The 15286-nt window shown below is 36.7% G+C and overlaps 1 protein-coding gene across 5 annotated transcripts in view; it reads right to left on the bottom strand.

The window, feature by feature from the left end:
- Positions 1-15038, bottom strand: part of LOC129358925 (protein furry homolog) — a 44201-nt gene extending 29163 nt beyond the window's left edge. For 2 of the 5 annotated variants that reach the window (XM_055028186.1, XM_055028190.1), the window contains exons 1-3: positions 14723-15037; positions 2608-2807; positions 654-707 (exon numbers count right to left, since the gene is read on the bottom strand). In XM_055028186.1, coding sequence (XP_054884161.1) covers positions 654-707; positions 2608-2807; positions 14723-14900 — 432 coding nt within the window. In that variant the 5' untranslated portion in view covers positions 14901-15037. Of the gene's footprint in view, positions 1-653; positions 708-2607; positions 2808-9349; positions 9680-14722 lie in introns of those variants that run through there. The other 3 variants (XM_055028187.1, XM_055028188.1, XM_055028189.1) reach the window with 3 other exon arrangements.
- Between the last annotated feature and the right edge of the window lie 248 nt (positions 15039-15286).

Here is a 15286-nt window from a genome sequence, read left to right as displayed (position 1 = left end):
CATCAGGATTTAAGCACTTGAAAGTTAAATGGAGCAAAACTAAATCAGAACACTTTTAAAACTAAATGAAAGGAATGAAATAAGATTGTTGGGCAAGCTGGTTCTCTATGGGACCGTGCCCAGGGGGCAGCCTCCCTTAATGTTGGGGGAGGTCCCAGCAAAGGAAGGAACAGGCTGGGCACACAGGAAGGGAGGAGAGTCTGGTTGGACTGGGGCAACACAGCGAGCCCTTCATTCAGCACCAGGCTCCAGAAGAATCCAGGCTCTGTAGAGCTGCTGAATGGCCTGGCGCAGCAGCACAAACACAACTCTGTGGCTGTGAAAAGGCCTTCTCTGCATAACCACAAACCTGCAGGACACACCTTGTGCTGAGCTGGGGCCAAGTCACAAGGTAAACACCGAGTGAATCTGAAAGACCATTTGGGATGTGAGCAGAGCTTTCAGCCATCAACTCGTTCACTGTTGAAAATGTGACTTCACTGCAGTAGTTACATTTATATTTGACGTGTGAAAAATATATCTGCCACAGAGCATACAAAAATGTATTAAACACAAGTGCTTGCAGGTTGTATTGAACATGTGAAAAATAACCAAATTCACTAATATATTAATAGAAGCACTCCTGCCAATTAAAAGCATTTATCTGCACTTACTTGGTCAAATTGAGGATCCTCCCCCCGCTGTAGTGACTTTGATAATGGCTTTTCCTAAAATAAAAAAACAATATTTATTTATTTACAACTCAGCTATACAACATATCAATTAATATTTAGTTTGAAGCTCCTAAATTCAGCCAATTTGTCAACAAACAACAAGGGACTACTTATGAACTCATTCATCTGTCTGGTTACAGGTCACAGTGCAAGTCACACAGCTGAAAGCAGAAATTTACTGGTAACATTTTATTTGACAGGTTGTGAATAAGACTGTCATGACACTGTCATAAACATGACATAACACCTGTCATGAACATGAGTAGGTCTTCATGAATATTTATGAATATTTATTCATTTCATAAAGTGTCATTCGGTAAATTATGACAGTTTTAATACAAAGTTGACATTATTCAAAATGGCTTTGTTGACAAATTGTCATTAACCTAGAAGTCATGATCTGACATAAGGTATAAAAGTATTACTGATTAAACTTTAAAAATGATGTAGCTTTATGTTATTAAAGCTAAAGTTTAATCACCTTTATACTACTACTTTTATGACAAATTTATGTCAGATCATGATTTTTTTGGTAATGTCAAGTTGTCATAACGAAGACATTTTGAATGATGTCAACTTTGTATTAAAAGTGTCATGATTTATCGAATGACACTTTATGGCAACAGTCATAAATATTTATGAAGACTTATTCATGTTCATGACAGGTATTATGTCGTGACGGTGTCATGACAGTCTTATTAATCAAGTGTTACCTTTTCACTTACACTGAATAAACAGACACATTTATTAGGTTTTTTTTTCAGTTTGTTAAACTAAATCAACATGTAATATGTAAAATTGAATACTTTTGCAATAATTTAATAAATAATGTAATTATGTAATGTAATTTAATAAATAATGTAAACTAAACATTTTAAAGATTTTACAAAATTTACACACTGACCATCAAATCCAAACCACTTTTATTTCTATCTAATTGCCTCCTTTGCCTTTTTCTAACCTGACCCAGGATAATTTCATCAGCCAAACAGCAGTTCAGAGCACTATAGTTGCTGATTAATCCAAAATAGCAGAAAGCCTGATGTGTGTGACACTGACATTGCGTGGGCTGATGGCAATGTCCTCCTCTCTCGCAACTGTGTCAAGCTGCTAAGCCTCAAACTCTGATGAACCTTTTAGTTTTTTTTTAGCAAATGCTTTTACTGGAGAATCCTGCTTTTGTTTGGGGACAAGGATAATTTTTGTTTTTTACAGATAAAAGTGTTTAGCTAAAAACATCTACAAACTACTAAGAGTTACAGGGTTTTAGATAAAATACTGGCTTCAGTGATAATATTAGCAGGAAGTTACTGTGCCTGTAATACTGAGCTGATATTAATTACTCATTTTGTCAGAGGAATGTAGAAAGGAAACCTCCTTTCTACATTCCTCTGGGGAGCATTAAACAGACACGGAACTAGACACTTTCCCTGCATATTTAACACTTCCATGCTAACTGAGATCACAGATTGACAGCCTCCATATTCAGCAATGGTTTGTCCACAGTACGCTAAGCAAATACAAAGCCATAAGTGTATAAGCCTGGTTAAAAATAACAGATAAACTATTTTTGGAAGTCATGTTATCAGTATTGTGAATATGGAAGTTAAACTCCATGTTAGTATCCTGCTGCAGTTTAAAACACTTGGTGAGGTTTGGCTAAATTTCAGTTTTGAGAGTATTGCCAATGTTAAAATGCACTGATCTACATCAGTTAGTTGTCAGCTGTACAGATTTTGTTCTGACCTTTGTACAATAAAGTATATTCTCTTTATTTCATTTGCAGAGTTTTTTTTCTCCTTTGTTAACAAATCAATTCAAATATTTGATATGAAGAAAAATTGAGCTACAGTCAAATTGGGCTCCAAACATTCACGCCGTCATTCTCACTCACCAGCGGCTCAGCCATGATAATGCGGATCTTGCGCTCAGACAAGGTGGTGAAGTTGGCGAAGAGGCTCTTGAGGACGTACTCGCCAGGCCGGCTCTCTGGGTCAATGGTGATGGGCATCATGGCCGGTGGACCTTTCTCTCCCTGAGGACAACAGACTGGAGGTATGGGAGGTTTACTGTAATTGTTTCCCACTGGTGAAGCTAGAGAAAAGGACACAAGCACACACGTATGGGTTTAGAAATTAGTTAGTTATAAAGGACATTGTTAACTAATGCCCAAATGAAGGGGGCATGATTAGATACGAGTCTATACACAAGAGCAGATACACAAACAGGACACTCGAGAGAATTTTTCCAAACATGGACAAAATGTTTCCAACTTGATGAGCATTCCACAGCATGACTGTCAAAAGGGCACCGGTTTGCGCTTAGACTGCTTTTTCATTCCTCCAGTTACACAAATCAGGGCCCAAATGGAAATTAAAACACCACGGTCGGCAGCTGGTGTTTTCATTTTGTACCAGCGATGTCATTGGCCCTAGAAGGAAGTGGGAGCCTTAAACATGTGACCATCTTCAGGCAGTGGTGTGAGTTAGACAATGTTTAAACAGGGGTGGCTTGACTTAGGTCATCAAATCTCATCAACTCGGGCTTTCCAATGTCTGAGGCAACTAAGGTTTGCTCAGATTACATGCGGAAAACAGACAACACACTAATATGACTACTTTTTCTCAGTTTTACTAAATTCTATAATACCTCAATGGTTAGGAATATGTTTTCATGACAAATAGTTGTTATCAGACAACATTGAAAACCTATATTTGCTCTGAATGTAATATCTAAAAAATTCCCAAAACCAGTAAAAGAGAGACATAACTCAAACAAAGAAAACCTGGACCTTAAGCTGTCCTCATGAGTTAAAGATTTACCCCAATGTTTCACTCCACTGCCTCTAGACCGAAAAGAGCTTAAAATAGTCCGGAAATCAGTGCCGCCATCTCAAACTGAGACATTTAACTTAGGAAATTACATGTTTACATGAGGATGAAATAACTGACTGGACAAAAGAAGAAGTGAAGCATATCTTTTGCAAAGCATTTAACTATTTCTTGTTGATTTTATTTAAGACCTGGCAATGAAATGTTCAGAAGATTCCTTAACACACTTACTTTTCACACTTAATTGTTAAATTAATCTGGTGAAAAACATGAAGAAAATGAGATGCACCAAGAAAAAAACTGATTAACACCCAGTCAGAAATTGAGAAATCTGATGGATTTTCAAACACTGAACAAATATTACATGAATGCTGCCAGATCAAGTTGGTACCTTGGTGTGCACACTGTTGAAGATTTAAAGTTTCTGGATCTCAAAGGTGAGTCAATCGAGGAAGAGTAAAAAAAGGGAAATTGGTTTTCTAAAAGACACTGAAAATTTTTCAGTGATTCTGGCTGTCAGAGAGAGCAAGACTTTCAGCGGATAACAGGACGACTGAATAAAGCACAGCACAGTTGGTCGTTTTGTTATACTTTTGAGCTTTAAAATATTTTTCCACTGTGAAACATTCTGACATAAGAAATCCTCAGAACCTTCTTGGATTTTATACAACTTTAGCTAATATGCTAATGTTGCTAATACGAGACGCTAAACATCACAATAATTTGTCTTAGTTTTGAAATAAATACATAATTGATCACAGCTCAGAAAAATGGTGGGATTACATTATAGTTCATAAGATATCATCATCAGCTAAAATTGCTATTGGTGGGTCAAAGCTTTAGAAAAAACACAGGACAAAAATTGGCCAAATTATTTGAGGCCCCTTTGTGCAAATTTGTTTCATCACATGAATCTTTTTTTAGCTGAAAGAAAGTGCACACCATATTGAAAGGGGAGTCTAAATTTCACACGTCACCCATTGTAAACAACAGAAATTTATAGAAAAGGCCAGTAATCCTATTTCTAGCACCTAATAAGACTTTAGCTACCGGTAGTTGTTTGACTAATCTGCAAACAACCAGCGAAAGAGTCATTTTAGTACACCTCTTGTGCGAAATTCGGTTCCCCTGTGAAAATCTGTTCCCCATTTCGCACAAGACCACCACATGTTTTCAGCAGGTCTTTTCAGGACATGAAACAGTCAAAGCCTTCCAAGGAATGTCCAGTATGTGTGGCAACCTTTTGCAGCTTTCAGAACATGCTTTGCTCATTCATGAAAAACCCAGCACCTACCCAGACCCTTGATGAAGCTGATCACGCTGGCCTTACTCCAGCAAACCGCCATTCTGTCCGTTGTGGTGAATGACGACATGGTATCTAGGACTGTCCTGAGTCATGGCAAACGCTAGCAAAATCCACCAACTTTCATGTCTTGTGTGACAGCTGGCTGTGCTCTCCTGGGTATAGTTTCCATTGTGTGCAATTTGCAATAGCGGGTGTGTTTAAAAAGGAGGGAGAAGTGTTTGGAATGGGAAACCACGCAGTTTAGATCTGTCTCTCTCTCTCTCTCTCTCTCTCTGAGCTCCCTCTGAGTTGGCTTTCTCAAGCCTTGTGACTAGTCACTGCCTTCCAAGAGTGAAGGTCAGGCAGGAATTTTTAGCTGCACAGAGATGAGGTCCAACATGCTATGGTGGCATAGCTGTGTGGCTATATTTGTCCAGGCATAAACACTATACTTACAAAGCAGTCCTCCCCTTTTCTCCACATCTGTGATTGTAAAGCAAGAGAGCAGGACAGTGTAAACGCCATTCTTCATCAGGCACTGATTCATCACCAATCCCTTTAAATTTATGATGATGATGATGTTTTCTTTTTTTCAACTTAGTCATAAAGGAAATGATTTTAGGTAATAGGAATGGAGAGTCTCTGCCCAGCACTTTAAATTCATAACAGATCAAATCATGTTCAGCAGAATAAAATCAGAAAAACATTTTAATAATTTCCCAAGACAAGGAAGTTAATTTGAGATTAGATATAAAGAAAGCAATCAGTGGGAATTTCAAGCCTTTTTCTGTACAAAGTCTCAAACATGACATGTGACTCTACAAACAAGGCGCTCGGCCACAGCATACATTACATCATCCTGGGTCTGGAAACACCCTGAGCATGGTGGTGATCCTCAGAGAACAACGCAAACAAGCTAACAAGTATGTATACACAGCCCTGGAAAAAAATAAGAAACCACTTAAAATGATCAATTTCTCTGACTTTACTTTTTATAGGTATATGAGTAAAACAAACATTATTATTTTATACTATGAACTACTGACAACATGTCTCCAAAATTCAGAGCAAAATTTTTTTATTTATCTGCAGAAAAGGAGAAATGGTCAAACTAATGAAAACATGCAGTGATTTCAGATCTCAAATAATGCAAAAACAAGTTCATACTCATTTAGAAATAACAATATTAATATTTTAACTCAGTAATATTTATATCATGTATATCTTATAGATAGATAGATAGATAGATAGATAGATAGATAGATAGATAGATAGATAGATAGATAGATAGATAGATAGATAGATAGATAGATAGATAGATAGATAGATAGATAGATAGATAGATAGATAGATAGATAGATAGATAGATAGATAGATAGATAGATAGATAGATAGATAGATAGATAGATAGATAGATAGATAGATAGATAGATAGATAGATAGATAGATAGATAGATAGATAGATAGATAGATAGATAGATAGATTGAACAGTGGGTTTGCAGCACATGATTTTTGTTGGAGAAGTGAATAATTCAAATGTGAGTCAAATGCTAAGATACACACTTATACACACAGACACGTATTTTGTACTTCTATCTATTTGAGGACTTTGTGTTGACCACATTCATTTTAGGAACTACATTAATCCAGTCATTTTCCCTAACTCTAACCATTCTTAACCATGACCAAAACTTTTTATACCATACCTCTAAACTTAACTAGTAGAGACCATTCCAATTGAAAAAAGAAGAGCAGGAAAATGTCCTCACTTTCCATAAATGACCCTCCTTTATTGGTAAAAGTGGTTATAATGGTTGTCCATATGTAACATATACAAGGATACACAAATGCACACATGTGTACATATAAAGTGATGTATTCTTGAGAATCATCCTCCTCACTTAAAAAAATGCCACATTCATGTTGGTCTGAGAACAATGTGGGTGGATATTTACATTTCCCTGACTTTTTTTTTTTAACTGGACCACACATCCCAGTAATAATACAACTCTGTGAGAAGGCTTTGTTTCAGACTGTGCAGAAACAGTAAATTTTAATTATGGCCCATCAGTGATCTATTTTAGTTTAAGCTAAAAATGCATTTGTTTAGACCTGTTTTTAGCATTTTGACACTTTTATGTTTCCACCATTGTCACTTCCTGTTGTTTTTATCTGCTTTTACTCTAGACAGTTTTTATTACTACGCTGATGGAAAGCACTTCGGTTAAATCACTATTCTAAAATGCAAAAGAAGTCAAATTTGATTGATTCATTGAGTAAAACTACTTTTGGTGAGAATAAGGTCAGACACTCTTTACTTTGTTAGTGTTGGAGAGCACAGTATGCATTGCAATGCAAATGTATACCTATTGAACTTTTTTTTTTTTTTTACATTTTAACCACACAGGTACATGGATTTTGTAAGGAGTTGAGATAATCAAACACAAAATGGCACAGGCTAATTATCCATGTCTCTGGCATATTTCAGTTTAGAATCATATTCATTCAATGAAGCATTTGTTTCTCTTAGAATATATCACAAGCTTCTCTCCAGAACTTAAAACAATGTAAAGGAGTAACAAGATTGCATTTTAAGAAGTAAAACAAAATAATAGACTTAGCAGGTATGAATATGAAAGACAAAAGAGAAGCAATATGACAAAATGTTGTATTTAGACTTTAGACCAATGTTTCTGGAAAATAAAACAACCTGACTAACATCCAGTAATAAATTTAAATAAAGAATTTCACTCTGAATTATCAAACTCCCAGTGCATGTACAACTTAACTTGTTGAAGAATGAATTCCATAGAGTAAGAAAAACATGATAATTTTTTTCTGGTAGCTGAAACAACATCATAAAACAAATATCTAATGGCTTAAGTTTTGAAAACCAGGAGAGAAGAAAGTGCAGCGAAAAGCAGATTAAACTGATGGTCACGTACTATTGACTATTAGTTGTGCTTCTGTGAGTGGACATCATGCTGCGAGTGGCTGCCTGCTGAGAGAGCATTTCAGACCAATTATATAAGTGAGCAACTGTTTAAAAGGCTGTACTTTACTTCCTTCTTAGCAGAATAGGTTTATGCATGTAATTATGTAGTTTTAGGAAGAAAACATCTGTTCAATTCAATTCAGAAATACTTTATTTGATCCCAGGGAAATAAAAGGGAAAGGGAAATCAAAATGTAAAATAAGTCTGTTCTCCTAAATAATGTTGAAAAATAAGCAAGTTTAATCTTGCACCTTTGCACACCTGTAAGCAGAATATATGTATTTCATGAGAGAGTCCAAACAATGTGTTTGTTTACTTTTTGTAGGAGTGCCGATGTAGCTCATCCCAGCAGCTCCTGCTGTGATTGGCTGAAAGGGAACTGACCTTCAGCCAGTGTGGACAGCAGACCTGACGCAGCAGCTGCACAATACCGGCTCTGTGCTGCTGTCTGTCACTGTTTTATCAGAGCTGAACACACAGACTTATTAAAGATCAGTGTCCAGACGGTTCAGAAATTCAGAATCTCATTGTCATGAACAGCAGAAAACATATTCAGCCTGAATATTTTGTAGAATGGGCAACAAAAAACATTTATTTTTTTGTTGCTAATAGATTGTATTTTTTTTTTAACATTCTTGGACATTCACAACTTAGTTTTCCATTTTGTATTCTGTTATACAACACTATATAAAAGCTAATATTAGCTGAAAATATCAAATGCAGCCTGTACTGCTACGCCTGGGCCTTTATCACTGTACCAAAGTGACCCACAGTGAGGATTATGCAATATCATCAGGCGAGGGTTCAACGTTGAGCATGCGGACACTTTGTTTTATAGTATCTCATTTCAAGCTTATTGAACTGAAATATTGATTTGTTGCACTTCCTATTCTACACTTTATTATATTCCGGTTCACACATTCACAGATTTATACTCAAAAGCGATTAGTTTGAATGCCATCACAGTGTACTATTGTTGCTCTTATATTTCACTTTTAGCAGAATATTGCACTGATCCAAAGCAGGAAGACAATCCATCCCAACCTTGTGGGTTGAGTGGAGGGCAGTGAAGCTGTTGGTTCTGGACAGAACATGCATCAAGCTGAACCTCCTCTAATCCTATTACCACAACCTTCCATTAAATAAGACCTATTGGGACAAAGGGCTGGACTGTCATTTTTCAGCAGACATCTGAAAAATCTCCATCAGTAAAGTTAGCTTAGGTATAACAGAAAAACAGCTCTGATTATTTTTTCTTATTTTAACTCTGAGATCTGCTCCCAAAAAAAAAAAAAAATGAATGGAAGTTGTTTACAGTGATGGAGTCTTGTTACAAGAAGTATTTTGGTGATTCATTTCCAACTCTGCAGCACAAGGGTAATTTCATTCAATCCTGAAGAAGCAAAAAGCATGTCATATCGCAGACCACAACATTGAGCTCTAAAGTTAGACTTGCAGCAGAGTTGCAATCTCAGTCAGCCATCTCCGTTTGCTGAACACAACAAGAGACAAGCTGCTACTCACTTCCACTCAGTGATTTCAACAGGGATTTGATGCTGATTTCAAAGAATCCCGAGTCCTGCTGGCTGGTCATGGTTGCAGCTTCCTCCTATCCCCCCTTTCCTCCCCCTTTAAGCAGAATCAGTGGCGGCGGTTGAGCTGGGAGCAGCGTGGCTGTCACCTCTCTGTGACGCACACAGCGCTGCGCTGACGAGACCCAGAGAAAACACCGGAGCACTGCTTTACTTTCCCACTCCTATCTGGTCCGGTCCGAGCTATAAGTCCCATTACTATCCCTCTCCTCTTCTTCCCTCCCTCCTCACTCTCTCAACATCTCTCTGTCCCTCCAAAGCTTTGGCAGGCAGTGGGCGGCAACACAAGCTGCCTTTAAATAACTGCGCGGAGGCTGAGAGTGCAGGAAGCAATCCTCTTAGTGGAGCGCGGTTAATAATAACTACTGTTTTCTCTGAGCGCAGGGCCTGGTGATGAGGACAGCAATGTATTTGGTTATCACAGCGTGACTGGCACAGTCTTATATTGAAGAAATTAAAGTATTTGGGAAGCATGAGCTGTTATCCACATAGAATTCAGTTGAAGTGCATCAGAGCAGGAGGAAACTGAAGGTCTTGATCCATCTCACAGAACCATATTTAAGAAATCATGTTGAATTCATTTGTTTGTACAAATAGAGACTATCCGTGTGGTGAATAATAACGATTTTTTTACTATGTGAGCACGTCAGGGTATTTTCAGCTGATTAATAATCATGGTCAAGTTTATTTGTGTAGCACATTTTGGCAACAAGGCAGTCAGCAGGCAGTGCTTTACAGAATAAAAACATCACATTGAAGCAAGCAATAAACATTTTGTCAAATGTCATCATCAAACTCATCAACCACATACAGATAGACTAGACTAGACTTCCTTTATTGTATATGTGGATCATATATGTGGATCGGTATATTGATCAAAGGCAGCTTCAAGCAGGTGGCTGTTTAGCCTTGACTTAAATGAAGCCTTGTCAGACGTACTACACCAAACTTAGTCAACGCCACGTTCGCGTTAATATTTTCTTGTAATTACACAATCTTCAGAGTAATGTACTCATGCCTGTTTTCACAGAACGATACAGAGCTGCAAAATCCATTTACATTGATGAAACTAAGGGTATGGGTGGAGGAGTACCAATGGACTACAACAGAAGTGTAAGAAGGCAGCTGCATTCAACTCTAATTTTGGTAGGATGTAAAACATTGTTAAAAAAAAAAACATCTGAAAAACCACAACTTTCAACATAAAATCTCTACATAGCAGTCACACTGTCTACAGTGGGCTTCTGTACCAAAGTAAACTGGCCAAATAAAAAAACACATTTAGTGGTACATTTCTCAGATTACAATGTAATCCCCATACATTTAAATGGACGACATTTTTTGGCTTACTTCTAGAATAAAATAAATCTAAATATGACCCCTGGCTACACAGATGTCTGGATCAGAAGCCTCAGTCCAACATCTGCTCCAAGAGCGACATCTGTATCTGAACTGATACGGTAACTGAATCTGATAAGCCCCAGTTCTATTCTTTTATGATATCCTTCACAAGTTCAGAGCACAAATTAGTATCTTAAACTTTGGCTCAATATTTTTGCTCAATAAATATAATAACAGATACTGGACAAAAATATAGGGACACATATTCTTGCTACTTTTTCATGCAAGATTATATTCAGTATAATGGCATAACACTTTCATAATCTATTTATGTACAGATTTTGCTGGCCTGATTAAATGCAGACAGTGCTGAACACAACTGAGGTAACCCTGACTAGAAACTAGAAACGACTGTAATATGCTGAATCAGAGGAAGTGACTGTGATATTGCGAACACGACAAACCTTATATTTGGCAAAAAAAGATAACAGTGATTGTGATAAGTAAGTTTTTGAAATTTGGAAGCCAGTTATATGTTATCATTTAATAGAGGAAAGAGGAGTAAAAGCTGCTCTGTATCTTGTCAAAGAGTGATTGAGCATTAATACATTTTTAAAAAGATAATAACATAAATAATGATCTGTTAATAATTCATCACTTGTTTTCATTATGGTGCAACATATCAAGATGAAAAATACCCCCTGATTCTGCCTTATCTATAAACAAAACAGATAAGGCAGAATGAAATTTTTTTTTTTTTCTTTTTCCTGTCTTACGCTGAAAAATCTCCAAATATTCTCACCGCTTTCATATGCCTGATTCCAAACGCAACATCAATTGCAAACATCCTTTAATAACATCATTTCATCACTTTTGAGGTTCATACAAATATAATTTGTAGATAATATGTAAAGTTGTGCCACAAAAAGAAAGTTTAATCTTCTTTTAGAAAATGGCAGGAGTATTAAAATAAATAATCATGAAAGCAGATGTCTTGACCTAAATATACAATGAAAACATCCTTCAATAGCCCATCCATGCTGCCTCTCTGCGCTCTTAGTGTAATCCTATCAGAGCTCTGTCTGTCCATCAAGTGACAGCCACTTGACCTTGATTACGTAACGCTCTGTGATGTACAAGCTTTCACTGATGCTGGCACAGTTTGTTGAGCACAAATTTCAGCCCTCAGTTGTCACGATTTTTATAAACAAAGACCTGTTAGCTTTCTCCTGGGGAATATTAGTCAAGCAGAATAATATTATTCCCCATTTTTCTTTAACGGAGATGCATTAGTCATGCTTTCACCAAACAATTGTGATTTCTTCTTGTATTTTTGGCTAATTTTTATGTTTATGATAGAACTACAAACATAAACACTCATTTGTGTAGACTTTGTTTTCACAGAACAAATAAATGTACAAACATTGAATAACAAAGAAAAATAATCTGCTGCAGTTTCCTTGGTAGAGGTCACAGTTTTGAATCCTGTAAAATTTTTGCCGTAGTTTATAACTACACTTTAAATTGCATCCCCCTTTGATTTTTTTTATATGGGATAACAAATTCTGACTTAGTGTGCATTTTGTGTAAAAAATTGTATTCTTGGCCTTGAACATTATTTTACTGATTGAATCTTTACTTCCAATAATTATTTTTGAGCTGTTAAAAAGAAATTAAATCGAAAAGGAGATTTCCCCATGGATCTGGGCCATGTGACTGTTTCAACAAATCCCTCAACAGCTGATAAGTGCAGGAGTGACAGCTTAAATGACAGCCATTGAATTTAGGTAAATATAGAAACAGTCTAAACTTCCTTCAGTTACCTGCTCCAGATAAAACAATTCCTCAGCAGAAGCAAGATGGAAGTTTAATGAAGTCTGAGTGGTGCTATGAATATCTACACCTTAACGCTATTGGACTTTGTAAATAGTATTAATTTTTATTAACTTAAATAAATCATGGACTGTGTATTGAAAACTCATATGATTCAAATATCAGGGGTAGAAAATAAATCTATAAAAATAATATGTAAGGCCTGCGATGACTGTCCTCTTATTGTACTATTGTTGTTTTCACAGACTGTGGGAAGTTGACGACTTTACAAAGTAAGAAGAATAACTTTGTAAAGTTTTAGAATAGATGTCAATAAAACACCTCAGTTTACTCCAAAATATTTTCTTACTGCATATTTCTTCAGATGTTGATGGCAACTTTGAGTTCTCGGCACACATTCCCCCATACTACAAATTATTTGCATAATAAACATTATGTAAGTTTGATTTTCTGTATCAAAATCTTAATTCATTCTTGAACCAGCTCATTCTATTTGGATAGTTTGGTTGTAGGAGAAATAGTTTGACTCTTTTCTGAAGTTGAAGGTAGAGCATGTTTCTTTCCCTCTAAGCAGATTTTACTAATCATCAGGAAATGCTTTCCTTATTATGGCAAGCCAAACCTCTCATTACTGGAGGAAACAGTCTGTTGGATTCTTTAAACACAGAACAGAGTTCACTTCTATGACTGATTTAGTTAGATGAATGAGAATCTCTGTCCAAACATCTGAGCATTTATCCTCTTAAACATTAGCCAAATCTCTGAGTTTTGTCCTTAGAGAAAACCTTAGCGCATGGCAGCTCACAAAACGTGGCTTTCCATTGCATAGATCAGAGACTGTCAGATTCTAGACTCCTATTCAAATCAGCACTAAAGACCAGGTTAACCTGGACCAAGTCAAAAATTCATGACTTGAGACTTGCAACAGCTATGTGGAAAACATGAGTACAACGCAGAATAATGATGTAATAAATACATCTTTTAAAACCAAACTGGTCAGGAAATAGAACAACAACCCTTTCTGTAAATTGTATCCACACAATTAGAACTGCAAAGAAATATGAACTAAATTATCAACAAAGTGCTTATCAAAACAGAGAGGAAGCTAACATATGCCTTTCAATTCAGCAAATATTGTCTTTTGAAAAGATTCTTATCAGTGTGAGATGCATATGTACCAAAGACCTTTGGCTAGGTTACATATGTGGTGGATGTTCATTACAAGTGCTAACATTTAAGTTTTATCACAAAAATACACCTGATTCTAAACAGGAAAGAACCATAAATGTTTTCACATCACCTAAAAAACAATACATCTCTCAGAGAATTGAGAGCTGTGACTGTTTATCAAAAAAAGATGTAGCTGTGAGGAAATTCAGTCAGTGTAAATGATGTAAAACTTTATTCAGTTATCTTCACTTGTTGCTACAACAAAACCGAGAAAGCAACGTTTGGTGACGTCGCGGATTGGATCAGAAGCGGAACCGCCTTAGTCGCACTCTCATGGTATCGTACCATATTGACACCTTTTTCCGCCATCTGTTGTACATTTAAAACATCAAGTCAGTACATTAAATATAGTTTTCACACTATAAAAAATATTGTAAACCTCTTTTTCCAGTTTAATGTAAGTGGGCAAAGCCACGAACACATTAAGTACTTATTAAAAGTATTATCAAGCTCTGATGGAGTTGAAGAATGTGAGGTATGTCTGTCCGGTTGGGCCATTTCTGTGCTTATCAAGTTGAAACTCTTTACTCCCTCCCTCTCTGCTTCCCCTCGTTACATTATCCTCCTCCTTATATGTGAACGTTTTAATTTAAGTTATTGCTTGTTTTTGTGACTTATATTCTCTAGTCTAGAAGGTGGACATGGTCAGAAATTTGGGGAAGTATAGTATAATATAGGGCTAACTTGTGAAAGTGAGGCAAACTATATAGAAAATCTGTACTGTGTTGCATCAGTGTCTGAGTCCAATTATTAACAATGATGACACGTACTATAGGGAGGTGAGGAATTTCCCAAAGTGATGTAATAACAACAGAAGTGTCAGTAAGGCAGTTCATCATTATTAAAATCCACATTTTTACCAATTGGAAAACAAAATCTTAGAGTTTAGAACAGGACCTACTTTCAAGAATGGTGGGCCTCTTCTTCTGACGCATTTTTTTAAACTTCCCTCTGAAATCTTTGGGTGGAAATGGATCCAGAGGTGAATTGGCAATGTGTTTCAGGATGACTTCACCCACTTCCTTGGAATGATTTGTTTCCATCACAGCAGTGTCTTTCACAGGATCTTCTAAAGACATGTTGAACAGCAGGAAGCCCAAAGGTTCTTCTTCAGGTCTTTTAATAGACTCATTGGAAGCAGCTTCAACGTTTTCCACTAGTTGAAGCCAATGTTCCGCTTACTTTTCTTCTGGCAACTGTAATCTTGACTTTAGAGATGCAGCCAACCTCCTCAGTTTCAGCCTCTGGATACGTTTTAACCTCTGCACTTGTCAGGGAAGTCAAGCAACAGTAACATTCATGCACCGGGTAGTTATTGGATTACTTGAGGAGCCCCTCCTCTTTTCAGCAAAAAAGGCAAGAGGCACAGAGGAGAGGGGCAAAGTCATGACTAAAGAGGGTGGGAAAAAGGATAAAGAGAAACTTTGACAGCTCCAACATCCCTGCCTACTGTAAGCTCAGGAGG

The sequence above is a fragment of the Poeciliopsis prolifica genome, unplaced genomic scaffold (assembly GCF_027474105.1).
Source record: "Poeciliopsis prolifica strain line A6 unplaced genomic scaffold, Auburn_PproV2 SCAFFOLD004, whole genome shotgun sequence".
Lineage (NCBI taxonomy): Eukaryota > Metazoa > Chordata > Actinopteri > Cyprinodontiformes > Poeciliidae > Poeciliopsis > Poeciliopsis prolifica.
The sequence above is the reverse complement of the archived record's forward strand: the minus strand, read 5'-3'. Positions and strand labels throughout refer to the sequence as shown.